The sequence below is a fragment of the Bufo bufo genome, chromosome 3 (genome assembly GCF_905171765.1).
Source record: "Bufo bufo chromosome 3, aBufBuf1.1, whole genome shotgun sequence".
Classification (NCBI taxonomy): Eukaryota; Metazoa; Chordata; class Amphibia; order Anura; family Bufonidae; genus Bufo; species Bufo bufo.
Window position 1 is genome coordinate 674,940,867 of NC_053391.1, and position 21,176 is coordinate 674,962,042.

At 41.4% G+C, this 21,176-nt stretch overlaps 1 protein-coding gene across 1 annotated transcript in view; it reads left to right on the top strand.

The window, feature by feature from the left end:
* SYTL2 (synaptotagmin like 2) overlaps positions 1-21,176 on the top strand; it is a 67,953-nt gene that overhangs the window by 11,999 nt on the left and 34,778 nt on the right. The window contains exons 3-7 of the mRNA XM_040426396.1: positions 5,818-5,972; positions 8,984-9,140; positions 10,759-10,834; positions 13,428-13,542; positions 15,625-16,380. Coding sequence (XP_040282330.1) covers positions 5,818-5,972; positions 8,984-9,140; positions 10,759-10,834; positions 13,428-13,542; positions 15,625-16,380 — 1,259 coding nt within the window. The remainder of the gene's footprint in view (positions 1-5,817; positions 5,973-8,983; positions 9,141-10,758; positions 10,835-13,427; positions 13,543-15,624; positions 16,381-21,176) is intronic.

Genomic DNA, 21,176 nt, shown 5'->3' on the forward strand with positions numbered 1-21,176 from the left:
TCACCAATGGGTTGGAGGATGGGGGGAGCATGGCACTGTGATATATATCTTTCCACTGTGGCTGATAGAGGGGGTCTCGAGTGGGTTGTCTGTGTCTATATAGGTTGTACTTGTAGGACTATCACCTTGGAGAACCTGCCCTCTCCTGCATTACAGAGATGATTTTAATAGGCAGTGTGCAATACTTCATTTCCCCTGTGGGGGAGCTGTAGGGAAACTGGACACTTCCTGCCTGGTTATCCAACAAATTACAGCTGATTGCTGGGGTCCCTGATACATTTTCACCATTGCACACTTTTTTGTCTGTACCAATATATTATGGAGACCTATCGGGTAATGGTATGGGTGGGGCTCTGAGTACTGGGGTCCCCCACTGAAGGGGCCACAGCTCTTGTGAGACTGATATCAATACAATCATTTCTCATTCGAAAGACTATTCAAATGTGTTTTTAGCAACAATTTCCCAATTTTTTCCCATGCCGACTCCATTCCATTAGGAAAAATTGGATTCCCTCTGGCGTTGTTTAAATCCCCATGTCTTGCCGTAGAATAAGCCATCAATATCTGATCATTGGGGGTGGACAGAGCTCGTTACTGCAGCACTGCTTCAGCAGCATTGAAGCTATCCCCGCCAATCAGATATCCTGAGGATAGGCTGTCAATAATAAAGGTGTGGACAGTCCCTTGAGAGGGAGCCTATCAGTAGGTTTGGGACCTCTAAACCACCATTGGATCCTTTTAGGCAGCTGCCGATTTTTACCGGAGAGCAATACACCTCTATTCACTGAGCAGATGTGCAGCCAAGCGAGCTGCGCGGCCTCAGCTTCATCGCCGCATTGCACGTGCCCTCAGAGCCGCTGGAAAGGAGTCCTATTAGAGGTTGTTTAGAAGGCACTCCTTAGGTATGTTCCGGTGCTCAGCGGTAAGACCAATGAACATGTGATATATATAAAACCGCGGCACTCGTGTAAATAGATGAATTGTACTTCCTTATTATCCATCCAGGAAAATTAGTAAATAAACTATGGAAAGGAGTCCTAGACTTAATGCAGCAATGGCAGGTTTTATTATAGGCAGGTTTGGAACAATAAACCCCAGCTGCATAAGGACGTGACTGTGGATGAATGGTGCAAAAACATATGTTTAAGTCCCCTTTTAAGGCCTTGTTCACACGTCAGTTATTTGATCAGTTATTGGGAGCCAAAACCAGGTACTGGTTAAAAACACAGAACAGGAGCAGATCTCCTATTATACCTTATGTCTGTGTCGCCTCCACTCCTGGATTTGGCTCACAAAAACTCATGGAAATAACTGATCAAATAACTGATGTGTTAAGTGGGCCTAAGAGCAGCATAAAACCTGAAATATCACAGTGCCACCTGCTGCAACATGAGCTTTAGAGGATGCATGCTAGTGTTGGACCCGGATCTAATGTAATTCATGGTGACAGCTTTAATTAATGTTAATGGCTATATTAACCACTTGCATGGCTTTATGTAACAACGTTGCCCTGTGCCTCACCAGCGGCATGCACCACTGAGATATTCTATAATATATATATATATATATATATATCACACTGCTCAAAAAAATAAAGGAAACACAAAAATAACACATCCTAGATCTGAGTTAATTAAATATTCTTCTGAAATACTTTGTTCTTTACATAGTTGAATGTGCTGACAACAAAGTCACACAAAAATAAAAAAATGGAAATCAAATTTTTCAACCCATGGAGGTCTGGATTTGGAGTCACACTCAAAATTAAAGTGGAAAAACACACTACAGGCTGATCCAACTTTGATGTAATGTCCTTAAAACAAGTCAAAATGAGGCTCAGTAGTGTGTGTGGCCTCCACGTGCCTGTATGACCTCCCTACAACGCCTGTGCATGCTTCTGATGAGGTGGCAGACGGTCTCCTGAGGGATCTCCTCCCAGACCTGGACTAAAGCATCTGCCAACTCCTGGACAGTCTGTGGTGCAACGTGACGTTGGTGGATAGAGCGAGACATGATGTCCCAGATGTGCTCAATTGGATTCAGGTCTGGGGAACGGGCGGGCCAGTCCATAGCATCAATGCCTTCGTCTTGCAGGAACTGCTGACACACTCCAGCCACATGAGGTCTAGCATTGTCTTGCATTAGGAGGAACCCAGGGCCAACCGCACCAGCATATGGTCTCACAAGGGGTCTGAGGATCTCATCTCGGTACCTAATGGCAGGGCTGGCGAGCACATGGAGGGCTGTGCGGCCCTCCAAAGAAATGCCACCCCACACCATTACTGACCCAATGCCAAACCGGTCATGCTGGAGGATGTTGCAGGCAGCACAACGTTCTCCACGGCGTCTCCAGACTCTGTCACGTCTGTCACATGTACTCAGTGTGAACCTGCTTTCATCTGTGAAGAGCACAGGGCGCCAGTGGCGAATTTGCCAATCTTGGTGTTTTCTGGCAAATGCCAAACGTCCTGCACGGTGTTGGGCTGTAAGCACAACCCCCACCTGTGGACGTCGGGCCCTCATATCACCCTCATGGAGTCTGTTTCTGACCGTTTGAGCAGACACATGCACATTTGTGGCCTGCTGGAGGTCATTTTGCAGGGCTCTGGCAGTGCTCCTCCTGTTCCTCCTTGCACAAAGGCGGAGGTAGCGGTCCTGCTGCTGGGTTGTTGCCCTCCTACGGCCTCCTCCACGTCTCCTGATGTACTGGCCTGTCTCCTGGTAGCGCCTCCATGCTTTGGACACTACGCTGACAGACACAGCAAACCTTCTTGCCACAGCTCGCATTGATGTGCCATCCTGGATAAGCTGCACTACCTGAGCCACTTGTGTGGGTTGTAGACTCCGTCTCATGCTACCACTAGCGTGAAAGCACCGGCAGCATTCAAAAGTGACAAAAACATCAGCCAGGAAGCATAGGAACTGAGAAGTGGTCTGGGGTCACCACCTGCAGAACCACTCCTTTATTGGGGGTGTCTTGCTAATTGCCTATAATTTCCACCTGTTGTCTATCCCATTTGCACAACAGCATGTGAAATTGATTGTCACTCAGTGTTGCTTCCTAAGTGGACAGTTTGATTTCACAGAAGTGCGATTGACTTGGAGTTACATTGTGTTGTTTAAGTGTTCCCTTTATTTTTTTGAGCAGTGTGTGTGTGTGTGTGTGTGTGTGTGTGTGTGTGTGTATCTATATTATATTATATATCTCAAATAACGGAACAGCACCTCCAGACACAATCGCAGGTGCAAGCTACCAGGCAATAATACAGCAAACAAAATAAAGTAGTAGCACACTAGTAAATGCACTAAGACTGAGTGAACAGGTGAATGTGTGAACAGGGTCTGGTAGATGGGCCGACATATTTTTGATCAATAATATGCGCTAAGAGCTTCTTCACTGCTTATTAGTAAGTATTGGCGTCATGTATTAGACCCTGTTCACACAGTCACCTGTTCACTCAGTCTTAGTGCATTAACGTTTCAGCTCTCTCTATGGAGCCTTTTTCCAGCTGAGTAACATGTGCAAAATTACATTCATAAATAGTGCGGGTGATTAACAAAGTACAAATTGATACATCATATAATAAAGTGCAAATGCATAAATATTACAACCATATTACAAGTACAATCAGTATATCATCGTGGTTCAATATAGCAGCAATATAAATATAGTAATAAAAATTCCATAATGTGATAAATTATAATATAGAATCACCAAAATTCCATAATTACTAATCAAATGTGACAAGTGAACAAGTGTGTTTGACATAATATAACAATGAAAAAGTAAAAAACCTTTGAATGAATCACTTTAGGCCGAGTAGACATGGTGGGAACTGTTGGCGTCCAGAAGAGAAGACGGCGCATGCGCCGCTCCAATCGTTATCGCGAGATTCACAAAGGTAGTACGTAATGTACAAACCACATCAAAGATGGCCGCTTTTGAACATTGCTTTAGGGCGCATGCCAATACAACCGCCCATGTAGATTTGACAGACACTTGTACAGTGCCTGAGCGCCGCAGAATATAGCAGACAAAGCTGATCCAAGCATCGGGGACCGGCGAGTCAACGTCGGTCACCAATAGGATATCTGTGTCAGCGGGATGATGCGGTATTCACACCGTAAACATCCCGCTGTCCAGAATGACAGCAAATCCGCTCCATGTCACTCACAGCCACACAGTAAGCAGGATCCACAGTATGCGAGTCCAAAACAACTGTCAGCTGAAGGGACACGGACAAAACTGCATCGGGGCTCATAGTATATTAATATTTTATTTATATTAGATATGACAGCAACTCCCGTCTGTGTAGATGCCACCCAAGTCCCATGGGGGGGGCTGGAGTCGCACCATCACACAGACAGGGGCTGTCCTCAAGCATTCGTACTTTGTATTTCAAAGTAATACTTTACTTTCTAATTACTTTGAAATACAAAGTACGAATGTTCACGTATGGCGAAGACTGGAGGAACTATGTTGGTGATCCTCCCCCTTTGTATTTTGTAATATGTATAGCTAATGCTTGAGGACAGCCCCTGTCTGTGCGATGGTGCGACTCCAGCCCCCCCATGGGACTTGGGTGGCATCTACACAGACGGGAGTTGCTGTCATATCTAATATAAATAAAATATTAATATACCATGAGCCCCGATGCAGTTTTGTCCGTGTCCCTTCAGCTGACAGTTGTTTTGGACTCGCATACTGTGGATCCTGCTTACTGTGTGGCTGTGAGTGACATGGAGTGGATTTGCTGTCATTCTGGACAGCGGGATGTTTACGGTGTGAATACCGCATCATCCCGCTGATACAGATATCCTATTGGTGACCGACGTTGACTCGCCGGTCCCCGATGCTTGGATCAGCTTTGTCTGCTATATGCTGCGGCGCTCAGGCACTGTACAAGTGTCTGTCAAATCTACATGGGCGGATGTATTGGCATGCGCATGCGCCCTAAAGCAATGTTCAAAAGCGGCCATCTTTGATGTGGTTTGTACATTACGTACTACCTTTGTGAATCTCGCGATAACGATTGGAGCGGCGCATGCGCCGTCTTCTCTTCTGGACGCCAACAGTTCCCACCATGTCTACTCGGCCTAAAGTGATTTATTCAAAGGTTTTTAACTTTTTCATTGTTATATTATGTCAAACACACTTGTTCACTTGTCACATTTGATTAGTAATTATGGAATTTTGGTGATTCTATATTATAATTTATCACATTATGGAATTTTTATTACTATATTTATATTGCTGCTATATTGAACCACGATGATATACTGATTGTACTTGTAATATGGTTGTAATATTTATGCATTTGCACTTTATTATATGATGTATCAATTTGTACTTTGTTAATCACCCGCACTATTTATAAATGTCATTTTGCACATGTTACTCAGCTGGAAAAAGGCTCCAATGTGAGAGAGCTGAAACGTTGCTGATGAGTGAATAAACCGTCCACTTTTTCATTATCATTTGGAGTGCTGCCTTCCTTTGCTTTATTATTCATACTTGGGATCTTGGTCGCAGGTCCCTCAGGGGGATTTTTTTGCACCCGCACTTTTTCTTTGTGTGCTGCTTCTTTCCTTTCTAATATAAATTATATATATATATAATATAAATTTTCATGCATTTACAAGAAGAATAACAGAAGTTCTAAGAAAAGATGCTACAAAAGGAAGCAAACTTTTTTATTAAAACGGACAATGAGAGGAGAGCAGGGTTTTCCTTTGTATTTTATCTTTAGACTTCCAGTGGTAGAATTTCGCTGGCTTTACATCATATATTAAAAGCGTGTTCTTTTTGGTTTGTAGTCAACTACAGTTTAATGTCGATGACGAGAATGAGTTAAAGTATAAAAGCGGCCAATGGTTTTATGAGGCCAAATCAAGACGACACAGGGATAAAATACATGGAGCTGACTTGGTCAGAGCATCAATTAGGAAGCGGAAAAAGCCGGCAACTATAGGTAAGTGACATATCTAATATATATTTCAGTTGAGTGCAATTCTGGGTTTGAAAAGTGGTTCTGTTATTTTAAGATCATTCTGCTGTTCTGTTGACTAATCTGCATTTAAACAGGAAAAGCTAATGTAACATTGCCCCCTATTGCATAAAAATATAACTACTATATAACTTCTCCTATGTCCAAGAATATAACTACTATAATACTGCTCCTATGTACAAGAATATAACTACTATAATACTGCCCCTATGTCCAAGAATATAACTACTATAATACTGCTCCTATGTACAAAAATATAACTACTATAATACTGCTCCTATGTACAAGAATATAACTACTATAATACTGCTCCTATGTACAAGAATATAACTACTATAATACTGCCCCTATGTACAAGAATATAACTACTATAATACTGCCCCTATGTCCAAGAATATAACTACTATAATACTGCTCCTATGTACAAGAATATAACTACTATAATACTGCTCCTATGTACAAGAATATAACTACTATAATACTGCTCCTATGTACAAGAATATAACTACTATAATACTGTTCCTATGTACAAGAATATAACTACTATAATACTGCCCCTATGTACAAGACTAACTACTATAATACTGCTCCTATGTACAAGAATATAACTACTATAATACTGCCTCCTATGTACAAGAATACAACTACTATAATACTGCTCCCTATAGATATTTTTTTTTTTTTTTTTTTCAATTCTTTTTTTAATGCACGGTTAATTTTGTAAGCCATCTTGTGAAAATTTTTGTTCTGAGCCTTTTTGTAAAGCTGATTTTGTACACTAAATTATACTCTCCAATATTGTCTAATGCAAATAAATATTAGAATTTTTATGGTGAATTTTAAGACCAATTTATTTATGAAGCTGCTCTTATCGGTGAAATGTGACCTTCCATCAAGAAGGGGGTAAGTCTCCAGAATAATGATATTTGTACTTTTGTGGTTGTGAAAAGTACAGATGGTTTAGGTCCCCATTTACCCCAACAACCTCCCTATATCAATATTAATGGCCACTGTGTAATGCTTCATGTCTCCTGTGGGGGCGCTGCAAGGATATTAAACCTTACTGGGTGCAGTTTGCATAAACTCCTGCTCCTTTTGTGGTCTGGTTCCCAGGATTCCCTTGCCAAAATCGGGACCGTTGGCATGTATGCTTTTAAGGTCGCTAGGTGTGACTAGGCAAGATCTTGGTGTTAGAACAGGATGGGTCCCTTTGTTCTAGAGATGGGTGGATGTCACAGACTCCTACCGTGTAATCCTGTGACATGAAGAAGTCCTTTAAAGATAGACCTGCCCTTTTAAGGGGATTTCTGCCTAAAATGTGCAGTCCATATATTAGTGGATGAGAAGTTAGAGCAGAGGGCAAAGTTTGACAATTATGCTCATGTTACTTAGAGAGCTTAGAATTTTTCTGATTGGTGTTGGAGACCATTTTTGCAGCATTGTGACAGGAAGAACGGCCATATTGGTTTGTCACTTTTAAAATATATTTTCAGCAACTGATGGTGAGACTGTCGCTTGTTTTTGATTTACTTGTTTATTATCTACTGCCATTTTGTCAATATGTGAAAACCAATATGGCTGCACTTCCTGTTGTCAGTTTTACAAAAATGGCTTCCGCTACTCATCAGAACGCTCTTAATATTTAAGTAAGAAAAAAACGTTATGACCCGACACTGGAATTTTCTAACATTTCGTCTACGTACTGTTTTGGGTGATGCCTTCTGTAATGGGTGGTGAACTGTAAACCAATTTACACAGTGATGACTATTGTATCGGGTAAAAGAATTTGCTAATCTCTAGTTGAATCTCAAGGCAACAAGGAACTGCTGCAACATAACGTCCATAAAGTCCGTCATCTTCTGTTGTTGGCCCCACAAGGGACTCATGTTATAAGGATGAACCTAAAACCCCCATGATGGAGATGGAACAATATGGGACAAGCAACTCCATTTCAGTAGTCCCCAACCTTTGTCTACTTCCTTTTTTTCCTTTTTTTTCTTTTTTTTTCCTTTTTTCCTTTTTTCCTTTTTTTCCTTTTTTCCTTTTTTCCTTTTTTCCTTTTTTCCTTTTTTCCTTTTTTCCTTTTTTCCTTTTTTCCTTTCCTTCCCCCTCAACCTTTGACTATCCATCTCTGGTTAGAGAACTTAAAGGGTATTCCAGTGAAGGCCAATTATCCCCATTTCCACAGGATAGGGGACGACTATTGGATCGATAGGTCCTACAGTTGGGACTCCCACAATTCATGAGTGGGGACCTTTTATCCTATGGGGCCCCACAAAATGACACTACTCCCATGGAGATGAACGGAGCATCAGTGCACACATTTGACCTTTTCAGGGGGCCCTTTAGGATACTGGGTACCCGTTCTGATGATCGGTTTGGGATCCCAGTGGGAGGTCTCCCACTGATCTGATCCTGTGGCTAGGGGAACAATTGGTACAATTTGAAAAGAATGGTTGCAGTACACCGGTCCCAGAAACTACACAGTGGACAGAGCCTTTCTTTCACTGTATAGTTTCCTGTACTGGCAGCTTATTGGTGGGGGTGCCAGGTGTCAGACCCCCCCACCGATCTCATGTTGAGGACCTATCCTGAGAATAGGATAGGTCCTCAACATTCATACTATACCAAGCACAGCGCCGTATGTTGTATAGAGGCAGTGCTTGTTATTGCAGCTCAGTCCCATTCACTTGAATGGGATTGAGCTGCACAAAGACCTTATGACCGATGGACCTGGGAAAGGGCTACAACGCTTGGCCAAGCTCCTCAGCCCCTTCCACCAAATGATCATCAAGAGTCTAATTCCCACCGATCAAATAGTAATGACCAATCAATATTGAACTCCTGGAAAACCTTTTCCCTACAATACATTGTGACCCCGAATGACTGTGTGTCTGGATACAGTACTCCGTGTCCCCTTTCCCTGCATGACGTTGACTTGAAATGTAGAATAATGGCTATTTTTTATGTTTTAGCTGAGCTAGGTCAGAGCAGTAAGGACAGATCAAAGAGGAGCTGGGTGAACAGTATCAACCAAGACATTTTTATTCCTCCAGAGCAGTACGGTGTCATGGAGCCACCGGATGAAACAGAAGAAGACCTAATGGCTACTAAAGCCGAGTCCAACAACAGGTACGACCACCGCGTCGATGGCTTGTTAATGGTGTAGGAGTTTATATAGATCTCATGTGGAATATACCAGAATGTATGTGCGGGCTCAGGCTGTATGCAACTGTCAGGGACAGCAATAGAAATACCAGATCTATATTTACTAAGCAAACAGGAACGTCTATCCTTCTCTACAAAGAGTTAATAAGATGCATATAAAATGAATCTACACAAAACATTGACTCTGTGTGTACACACACTACAATACTGCTTACCTTGTACTGATTCTATCTTACAGCTCATGCTACAGCACTGCATTCACAATTCTGCAGGCTTCAGAGCTGAAATCTCCCAGTATTCCTTCTTTAAGTGTCTGCACAAAGCTTGCTCTGGAGTTTTGACTAATGGAAAGGGTTCTTTATACCAGTCGCCTAAGAAAACCTAACTTAAAGCCAACCTAACCGCTAAGCTATTAGGGGTGTGTCTATTGCCAAGCTTGTCCACTGTCTTCGATGGCTACCAGCAGAATAGTGAGTGCAGCTCTGGAGTATAATACAGGATGTAACTCGGGATCAGTACAGGATAAGTAATGTATGTACACCGTGACTGCACCAACAGAATAGTGAGTGCAGCTCTGGAGTATAATGCAGGATGTAACTCAGGATCAGTACAGGAGAAGTAATGTATGTACACCGTGACTCCACCAGCAGAATAATGAGCGCAGCTCTGAAGTAAGATACAGGATATAACTCAGGATCAGGTCTGTCAAATTTTTATTCTGGCTACTAGGAAAAAGGCGTTCTTTTAAGGAAACTGGGTTGTTTTCTAGGTCTCCCATGTTGACACTTTGAGTCAGTGATAAATACTCAAATAGTTCATATTGTCCTCCCAAAAATAAACTTTACACACCTAGCAAACCAAAGATCAGTATCGTACCACTCTTGAGAAGCAATGTTTGTTTAAAGGACTTCAGGAACCTGCAGCAGCCATAATTCATGTCTACAATGAGGTCTTTTTTTTTAGTTTGTATTGACTTTGCTGTTTGAAGTATGGATATTTGGCTCATAAATCTAGATCGGCGTCTCTTGTAATGGCTAAAGTGCAATGAATGTGGCTGGAAAAGTAGCCTGTATTGATGAGGCACCAAGTAAAAGGCATAAATCTGGACTTAAAGGGTTTTTGTCACCTGAAAAATGGGTATTAAGCTGGCTGACATTAGCGATGTGCTAATGTCAGCTGAACAGAACTATAGCTTCCTCACTGCGCCTGCGCTGAATACTGAACGGCGCAAGATTTCCCCAGCGCACAGGGCCGGCAGGAGGAGGTAAAGGCTGCCTGGCCCTGTCAATCTAGTGTAGCAGGGCGTGGCCAGAGGTGGGAGAACTGAGCCTCCAGGAGCAGGGGCAATGCCCCCCCTGCTCCTAGATGCTAATTAGCATATTATAAAAGTTTGTTTTTCTCAATAACGGCGGCAGGCAGTGAGATGGCGCTAATATAGTTATGTTCGGCTGACATTAGCACATCGCTAACATCCGCCAGCTTAATACCCATTTTTCAGGTGACAGAAACCCTTTAACTATAGCCCAAAAGGGGTTCTTAATTAGTGTCTGCTTTCAAAAACTGATTTTTATTTTCTAATTAGTGCAAAAAGAGTGGGCTTCAGCTCTCCAGATACTGACAAAGGAGTGCTACCAAATGGAATTGCTTCCCCTGCAAAGGTAAGCAATGTGTCCTAATGGTTCTTCCGTCTTCTCGTGAAATTTTTTTCCTTTAAAGCTTGATTCTGAAGGCAGTCTTTTCCATCTGTGTGCTATGCAGCCTGCATCCACATAGCACATGGACCCATTAAAGTAAGTGGTGAAAGTCGCACTTCAGTCGGTCCATGCAGAGAAACTTGCGACGTGCACCATTCTTGTCCTATGACCTATTCCAAACCTAAAAATTTCATTTTCTCATTGTAGATTTTTTTTTAATTCTATTTTCTGTACATGATTATGGGTTGGCCATTTTGCCGGGGCCGCTGTTAACAGCATTCATTGACATGCTTTACATTATCATTCATTGACTCCTATGTTAGCATTTTGTAGACCTGCTCTCTGACATCTGCTGAGGTCATTGTGCAGGGAGGGGGGGGGAGGTGACCTGTGACAATCTCCTACTGGAGTAACCTCTCTATAGCTAAGTGTCCCTTTTAAAGATGCACCAAATCTATCAAATATTGTGCAAATTTTGCAAATTTTTGTGCAAATTATGGCAAAGCAGATTCAAGCAAAACCGATCTCCAAAATTCCCCTCCTGATTAATCTCCCCCTTAAGTTTATTTGAGGTGTCCTGTTCACAAAAATAGTTTTTGAAAGCATAAAACATCAGTAAATGTGAAAAGTCTTGTAATTAGTAGGACAATCTCCGTCATCCCAAGGAGCCCTAGTTTTATAGATTAATTCATGAACTGTTTTCTTATTTTTTTTAATTTTTTTTCCAGAAATCTAAACTAAGAGGGCTCCACCAAATCCCTCAAATTTGGTGCATAGGGTGACCAAAGTGTGAATATATGGGGTTTAACAAGACCCCATTACTGTTCTTGAGGCAGAAGTTGGACACAAATTATGTTAATGCAGATTCAAGCAAAACTGACCTTCAAAAATTCCCTTCATGGTTTATACCGCTAACATTAACAAGCCATATGGCCTTTGGAGTTTTATGTTCACTAAAATGTTTTTGCAAGCATGAAACATCAGTAAATGTGAACAGGTGAGCCTTGTAATTAGGACAACCCCTTTCACCCCAGAGAGGCCTGGAAACCTCTGAGATTCCTGAGCTTCTTTCCCCCCTCCCCCCCCCAGAAGTCTTAACTAGAAGGGCTCCCTTAAATTCCTCATGCTTGGTGTATAGGTTGACCAATGTTTGAATATATGGGGGTTTAACATGACCCCATTACTGTTCTTGAGGCAGAAGTTGGAACTTTCAAAATGTCATACATTCATATTCAGTGGTAGGAGTGCAAGTGAACAAAGTTAAAGTGTACTGGGTTAAGCAAGGCTTAATTACTCTTCCAGTTTTGGGAATAAATGTGAAAAATGATGTGTGGAGTAGAACAAGACCCCATTACTGTTCTTGAGGCAGGAGTAGGAATGACCAAAGTTCATAATGGAGTCTAATACACATTCTTTTTTTTTTTTTTTTTTTGTGTGGTGGCACAGTTAAACATAGTTAAAATGTATTGAGTTTAGCATAGTAAGGGCTAATGCACACGAACATATTTTTTGCAGCCCATATGCGGAACCAGTCATTTCAATGGGGCCACATAAAAAACGGAAATGACTCTGTGTACATTCCGTGTCCGTATGTCCATTCGGAAAAAAATAGAACATTTTCTATTCTTGTCCATTTTGTGGAGAAGGACAGGTATTGTTGCAATGGATCCACCAAAAAAAAACAAACAGATGCAACGCGGACATCACACGGATGTCAGGCGTTGATTTGCGGATCAGTGTTTTGTGGACTGCAAAATACATACGATCGTGTGCATGAGCCCTAAATGTGAGAAAAGTTAAATGTGTGGGGTTTTTAGACCTAATAATTATTCTAGTGGTTGGAGTAAAAGTGCACAAAGTAAAAATTGTATGGTGTTTAACATGGGATGGTCTAACTTAGAATGTATACGGGTTTTAGCAAGACTATTACTGTAATGGTGAGAGTAAGTCGGGGATCAGCAACCTTCGGCACTCCAGCTACAATGAAGCTACAACTCCTAGCATGCACACTTGTGTTCCTGTTACCCCCATAGAAGTGAAAGGATAATTCTGGGAGCTGTAGTTTCAGAACAGCTCGAGTGCCGGAGGTTGCAGATCCCTGGTATAAGTAAAAAGTATAAAATAAAAACATATGGGGTATTGTGAGACCCCATTACAGTAAGGGCGACCAGTTGTCCAAAATTGAAATTCTTTATTTTTATTTTTTATATCTTGCAAATAAATCTTTGGTTTAAAAGCAAAAACACGATGGAAATGTATTCTAGCAATAATTTTTACAGATCATGTTATTGCCTTAGCAAAACAGACCTCTCACATGATGTTTGCAGAGCATACAGAAGCTCGATAAAAGTAGGCGTAGCTAAGGCATTTTACTAAAGGGGACGACAAAAGCGTAGTGTGATTATGTCTGGCAGTTCATGGTGCGCTCTGAAATCTTAAGATTTTTCACCATTTCTTCCTTAAATTGTGAAAACTAGAGATTCCTTTGTAATACTAAAGGGATAGACAAAGAAGAGAAGCTGCACCACTTTAATACATCTGTAATTTATGTTTTCAGCAACGAAAAAATCCTTTCAACTCTGAAAATCCAGTAGATGCAACAGACCATGATGCCGAGATGTCAAACCAAAGTCCTCAAGATGGCCAAGTGAATGGGCAAGGAACAACGAGAAGTAAGTTAACTCTTTCTTAGCCATTCCATCCTGTATCTGGATCCATTGTGGTTTAGTTTTGGTCAACTTTTAATCATTTTAACAAGTAAAGGGATCAGCTGGGGAACACCCCTATTAGCTGGACCTGGGAGACTGCAGTGTTGCATATGGTATGGTATGTGATGGATGACCTGGATGCTCCCTCATGGCTTATTATGCTGTTTTTACAAGACTGGCTTAGCCCAAACATAAATATGCAAATAAAGGAGCACCAGTCCAGGCAACAGTGATACTGTGTTGTGCCGATTGTAGGTCTTGAGGGGGTGCAGCAGGACACAGGGACTCTTTTTTTTTCGTGTTTTCCAAATCCCTGGGTCGTGCTCCGCCCCAGCACTAGGCATTACACAGTGCATTTGTTTTGCCTGGAGTATATTCCTCTATAGAAAGAGATGAAATTTTTATTTCTGACTATAAATCAAAATATTTAATTGTGTAAAAACAGATACAAATTGGGTGTTGGGTATAAAAATATATAGCAAAGTGTGCGTTTTCTGTTTTATTTTTTAAGAATTTTTACACAATTTTATTTATTTATTTTTTGTCTTTTGTAATATTTTAAATGTTTAATCTCCTTTTAACTTTTTCAAATATCGGACTTTTTGGACTGATGAAACTGGTTCCAGATCTTTACATAGAAAGTGTATGTGTGTATGATGTTTGTCACAAGGAATCATTAGACATACATCAGAGTACTGACCGATTGACTCAATTATTTCATGTGCTTGATTCTGTTCTAATTCTGGGCATGATTCTAATGATTATGAAAATCTTAATTGTATTTTGTGATTTATTATTTTTTATTTATTTTTTGTGTTATGAAAATGATCTGAAACCATTATGTAAGCACAGGGCTCCCGTGTTTTCAGGTATCTGGAATAATTTCAAATAATCTTAGAGACCTGAACATATAGAGTAAAATGAGGCACTTTTAAGGGGTTGTTTTTCCAAGAGTAGAAAATGGCATAAAATAAAAAGTAATGATTATCCTACCATTAAATCCCTACTGCCCCAGTGCCATCAATCCATGCCAGTCTACTGGTGATGTCACATACATCATTCTCTTGACTTTTGCAGCCAATTGCCAGCCAGTCACATGAGTGATGTACATGACATCATTGCTGCAGGACCTGTGAGGACCACTAGAATAGTGGCACCGGGGATTTAAAGGGGGAATAACACCTATTTATTTGTACAATTTTTTTGCTCTTGGGGAACTTTCTTAAAATCCAAGACAACCCCTATAAATGGGTTTCCATAATTGGTAAAATCCTCCCCCCCCCCCCCCCAAAAAAAAACCCACCACTCTTGTCCATGGGATTTGCTTGGTATTGTAGCTCACCCACACTGATTACACAAAAAGTTGATCTCCAATACCAGGCATTAAGAGATTAAAAAAGAGTTGACTTTTGTTTTAATCTCTTGTAATCTTTTTTTTTCGGGAACAAATCCTATTTAAGCTTTCTTTACATGGGGCAAAGATTGTGTTCCCTGCCCTAGCCCTTTATCAAATTACCCTGGCCAAGGCACCCCATTCTCCTGGCACCCATCACCCTTGGCATAAGTCCCGTTAGCTTTCCAAGCTATGGCTCTAGTATGTTCTCATGAACATTTCGATAATGGACACCTCCGAAACAGGTCCTGTCCATTCTTCTTTGTAGTTGGTGATTGCGGCTTCTATTTTACATACATATATGTGTGTGTGTGTGTGTGTATGTATATTTTGGTCTTTTTAGAACTGCTGCCTTCCTTACAACAGTCAAATGATGATGTATGGGGTGATTGTCCAATGAGCTGTGTAATTGTAATTCTGTCTGTATTTTCTGCCTTTTTTATTTTGTACATTTCCGCTTTTTTGTCAGTTTACGCTTCCTCTTGTGTAATCCGCTCTTTAAAAAAAAATAAAAGCTGGAAACAATCCTGTCCGTCTGAAATTATTTGTGATTTTTCCCTTTCCGCTTTCTATGCTTCATCAATGCATTGCTTTTAAGTTATGCATGCAGTCTATTATTTCATCCTTGCCCTTATTTACATGTTTTTTTGCAGACATCATGTCCTCCATAATTAAGTACGGTGTGAGATTACCTTACGCAGCACCTATCAGTGACAGGCAGACTGCACAGGAGGCTGAAGAGGACTCTTCAATGAAGCAACCTCCAGTGCCAAAACCTAGAAAGCGGTTAATAAACGGGGGGCCTCCAGAGCGCTCTAACTCATCACTCCAGAGAGAGGACTCTCTTAATGGCACAAACAAACGTAGAGGAATTTTGAAACGTGGGTCGAGTTCGAGCTCAACGGACTCGGAAAGCATAAGAATTCCTCCAAATGGCGAACAAATGAAACTGGCTTTGCCAGCCTTACCTATTCTGGAAGCTGATCAGCCTTATTTATTTGATGACCAAGTTTCATCATCAGAAAACTCACCAGACAAGCAAAAGCAAGTGAGATTCTCTGAGAAAGTTCTTCAGAAGCCACCTACTCCAAACCTAGAATCCTATAACGTGCTCGAAATAGGTGAATTTGGAATTCTTGAACCTAGTTCCTCTCAAAATGAACTGGATTATGAAATGGTGGACCACCCTCATTACGAAGAGTTCAAACCAAACCGATACTCTTACAACTCAACGGAAGCTGTTGACCAAAGTTCCCTTGAAGAGAAGCCAACTGTTCAGATGTCTTTAAATTCAGCTCCGATCTTGGACGACGAGAAGAAAATGGAAGACCGAAGGCGAGAAATAAAGGACGACCGAATATATGACATTCTCGATGAGAGACACCTCGAGATAAACGTTGATTCTGCTGGTAAGGACTTCTTAAGGAATGATATGCATCACAAATCGGCTATGTCACACTTGTACATGAAATTGCATACATTCGACTGAATATATTCCAACAAGCATGTTGCTGCTGCTGTGTCTAAACCTGGGAACATCTGTACTAGGACACCAGTCTGCCTTAACATTGCTTCACTCGATTAATAATAGTAGTAACGATAATGAATTTGTATTACTACACTCAATTTAGAGTTTAGAATATTTTCTGTCTATCACATTTTTGCCCCCCCCCCCCCCCATCTGTACATCTTGGTAAAGTGTGAGTCACTCTGGTTTAAAATCTAATTTCTTCTTACATGTGGGTCTCTCAACACCTATAGATAGAGATGAGCACTGGCCTTGTTGCTACTTATTGTGTGAAACACAGGGCTTGAAACACGGGCCACCGCACTGCACTTTTTGGTCCCGGTGGATACACCTTCAGCAATCACATGTATTGCACACCGATCAATAGGTAATGGGGTTGTCCAGTTTCAGAAGGAAATTGGACAACACAGGATCAGTCTGCAATAAAAATGTGATCATTACTCACCTGGCAGATGTTGCACCTCTGCTCTAGTTCTCCTACTGCTCTAGTTTACCCAGCTGCAGAGGTGATGTCACATTGACAACACTTGACCGCTGCAGCCAATCACTGGCCTTTTCGATGCACTGCTGAAGCCAGGTAAGTAATGATCACTTCTTTATTTAGGGCTTATCCCCATGTGTTATCCAGTTTTCTCCAGCAAAACTGAATTAACGCCTTTTAAGTTGGTTCATGTGGTAGATCGTTCTAAGGCTCTGTTCGCATCGGCATTGTGGAAGACGCAACGCTACTGGAAGTATAGTATAATGGATAAAACCAATTAGATGTTTCTACATCAGATTCAGAGAACACAGTGGATCTTTAGTGACCAGAATTGGGGCTACTAGATTGATCACGTACAGGAAATACATGGAGGTAATAGTAACGTTTTAAAATGTGCAGGAATTGAAGTTGTCCAGCCCCTAACACTGTGAGGTGCTAGAGGTCGTATTTTACTCCAGAAAGAAGCAGCCTGGATTATAAAAAGTGGAGCGATGGGCCCTCTGGGATTAAATAAGAACGACCTACGGTAGCAGTGTTTTTTTGTAGTATTAGTAGTTTTTTTGTTTGCCTTGTCTTCTGATTGGTCTTCATACATGTGTCATTCATCTAATCAGTGACGAAGGTGTGGGAGTATTTATGAACCACGCCGATTCAGTCACTGATGGCTTGAAAAAGCGCAACAAGCACGAAACGGCAATTGCCTTCTAGCTGTATTTGGCCCGCATGACGCTGAACTTTTTATGTGACTAAAGCTGCAAAGAGTATTTTTTTTGGTGAGTGCCGCATTCTTTTTTCTTTTCTCTCCAGTGTTGCAAATACTACTTGTTTTTCATGCTGAGCACCACCACTACTCACATTCGATCATTAAGTCCACTCCTACAGCAGTGCCGACCGTATCCTCTACATATTACAATTATAAAATTACTTTATATATTTGTATAGTATATTTGATGTTCTAACAGGGTAGCGTCGCCTTCTAACGCAGCTGACGTAGGGTAACTTTGCAAATATTGTGGCGGCCTAATCCTCCACTGATCTTCTCTTACACCATGTGGTATAGCCCAGGGCTCCTTTTTTACAATTTTTAGACATCTGTTTGTAACTCGCAGTATTGCGTGCTATTTCGGTACCTTTAGAAAGCAGGGTCTGCTGAATTGTCTTGTGGGAGCTGGAACTCCACATTTTCTTGTATGCTACAATGTATCTCCTGCAACCTTCCAAATAGCCATACAGTTGAAGGGGTTGTCATTTCATGGAAAAATCCTTCAGATTATGTTAAATTTGATGAACTAGGAGCCCCTTCCCCCCCCCCCCCCCCCCCCTTCCGCTAAGCCCCACCTAATATTAAAGTGCTTTTTTACATTCTGAGTGTTAAGGGGTCCATGATCATTACTGAATGATTCTTATTCGACACAGTCTCCTACAAAGTACAGAACTGCTAGGGTCATATCTGTTGATATACCGAAAACGGATTCCAGTCCCAACCAGTAGAATTTAAAAGCTTTTGGCTAATTTTATCTAAAAGTGTACAAGATATAGGAAACAAATTATTTGCAAAGTTACTGAACGCGCTATAGAAATTTATATAGAGGTGAACTAAAGTGAATGGGAGCTGAGCTGCAGTAACCCGGCACTACCACCACACACAGAGTGGAGCTGTCTGCTTCAGCTCCATTTTCTGTATGTATGGTTTCCGGTGGTGAACAGCTGATTGTTGGGGGGCCCGGGTGTTGGACCCCATGGATCTGATATAAATGACCTAGCCTAAGAATGGGGAATCAACATTTATAGTCTTGTAAAACCTCTTAAAGGGATTCTGTCACCTCTTTTTACCCTATAGAGATGCAGACATGCACATCTAAACAAAAACTAAAACCCTTTTAAAAAAAAACCTGATGGAACACAGAGGGGTAAAAATGTGACTGGTCCTTTAAGGATACAATTAAAATATCAATCATTGGTTAAAAATGCACTAGTGATCTGCTAGTGTCTGATCTACCTAACCATGCTATTCTAAGACCTTTGTGTGCAGCCGTTACACTAAAAACCCAACTTTTATTGGTATGCAAATGAGCCTCTAGGTGCTATGGGGGGGTCTTTTCAGCACCTAGAGGCTCCGTCTACTCACCCTGTATTCCGCCCCGCTTGTCCCTCCAGCCCGCCCATCTCTAGATTGCCAGCCTCCATCTCATCCAATCTAGAGATGGGCGGGCTGGAGGGACGAGCGGGGCGGAATACAGGGTGAGTAGACGGAGCCTCTAGGTGCTGAAAAGACCCCCCCATAGCACCTAGAGGCTCATTTGCATACCAATAAAAGTTGGGTTTTTAGTGTAACGGCTGCACACAACTAGAGTATGGTGTATTGGGTATGCGTCCTAATGAACTATTGTTTTTTTTCCTTCAATTTAGCTGTATGAGATCTTGAATTTTGAGGGATGTGTGTGTGTGTATGGATGTATGTGTGTATATATTATATTTAAAAAATATTTTTTTTGAGGTACATATAGTGTGTTTAAAAACTTTTCTCCTGCAGGCTGTCAGCTCACCCACTGAGATCACAGCCAGCTGAAAGGGGGCCACTTTAATTTTTCATAATTCAGGATAGAAACATAGAATGTGTCGGATATAGATATGGGCCTGGTCATATTTGAAAGCTGATCATCTAAGATTTAAAACCAGATTAGAATCACGTTAAGAAAATGAAAATACCTAAATATTACTTATTATAAATATATTCCCAAATACCTTTCATTAGTTATAATGGCTCGTTTTGTCTGGGAAGCAATCATTAGGAGAAATAAAATGGCCTCTGTCCTATTAGTGCACACAAAACCTGTCCTAATCACACAACAGGCACATCCCTACCTCCTCTCTGTATTTTGTCTCCTCATGAACTCCGTTCCTTCAGAGATTCATATTAAATAGTATTCAAGACCATAATTCCTGACAAGTAGAGCAGAGAGGAGGATGAGGCAACTCTTTAGCTCAGTGGTCTGAAGTAACTTGTCCTGCTGTGTGATTAGGACAGGTTCTGTGTGTACTAATAGGACGGCGGCCATTTTATTTCTCCTAATGATTGCTCCGCAGACAAAATGAGCCATCATAACTTTTGAATAGTATTTAAGAAATGTATTTATAATAAAGTAATATTTACGTATTTTCATTTTATTAATTCCTGGAGAACCCCTGTAAGGCCAATCGGAGCTCTAGAAAAACTATTACGTGTAAAGGGAGTCTGTCACCAGGAAATTCACTGATTAAACCAGGCACAATGTCTTTAAAGAGCTAACTCTGCTGAATGTAATCGTAACTTTTGCTCAGCGATCTGTTGCTTCTTTTTGGAGAAACAGTACTTTTAATCCATATGCAAATAAGCAGTTAAGTGCACCAAGAGCTGGCCCAAGCCACTCGGTGCACCCTTGCCCCTCCTGCTTTCTCTGTCAGCTCCTCTCTCTTCTTGATTGACAGGACCAGATGAGAGATGACTATGAAGGGACCTGGCTCTGTCAATCAAGGCGGGGTAGGGGCTGGCAGAGAAAGCAGGAAGAGCAAGGGTGCACAGTGTCATAGGACAGACCTTGGTGCACTTACCTGCTCATTTGCATATGGATTAAAAGTACCAATTTTTTTTTTTTTTTTTAAGCAATGGATTGGCCCAGATTTACTAATCCTAAAGATGCTTAGTCCGGCTGTCTAGACCTGCACCAGATTTATCACAGGGGCTCAGGCTGGATGATGGACAGAAATACACACTTTTCTCTGACTCTATACCAACTAATGGTTGGCTTACTTTGAGCAAGATTTTTATGGCAGAATTTTGCTGCAATTTTAGTGCTACTTAGGCCACACCCCTTCCAGCTAAGTCCCACCCTCTTGTCAAGCATGTCTGAAAGACTTTACACGCAGACACATTGGTAAATCTGGACCGTTGTGACTAGTTTAGCTGAATTTCTTGGCACCTGGTTCCATTTAAATAGGTAATAAGTCATATCGCTAGTAACCTTTAGATCAGGCATGCTCCACCTGCGTCTCTCCAGCTGTTGCAAAACTACAACTCCCATCATTCCCGGACGGCCTACTGAAGGGCATGGTGGGAGTTGTAGTTTTACAACAGCTGGAGGGTCGCAGGTTGAGCATGCCTGCTTTAGATGAAATGAGCACACAGCTGGTTGGACAGTATGGACTTTGGTTTGCAT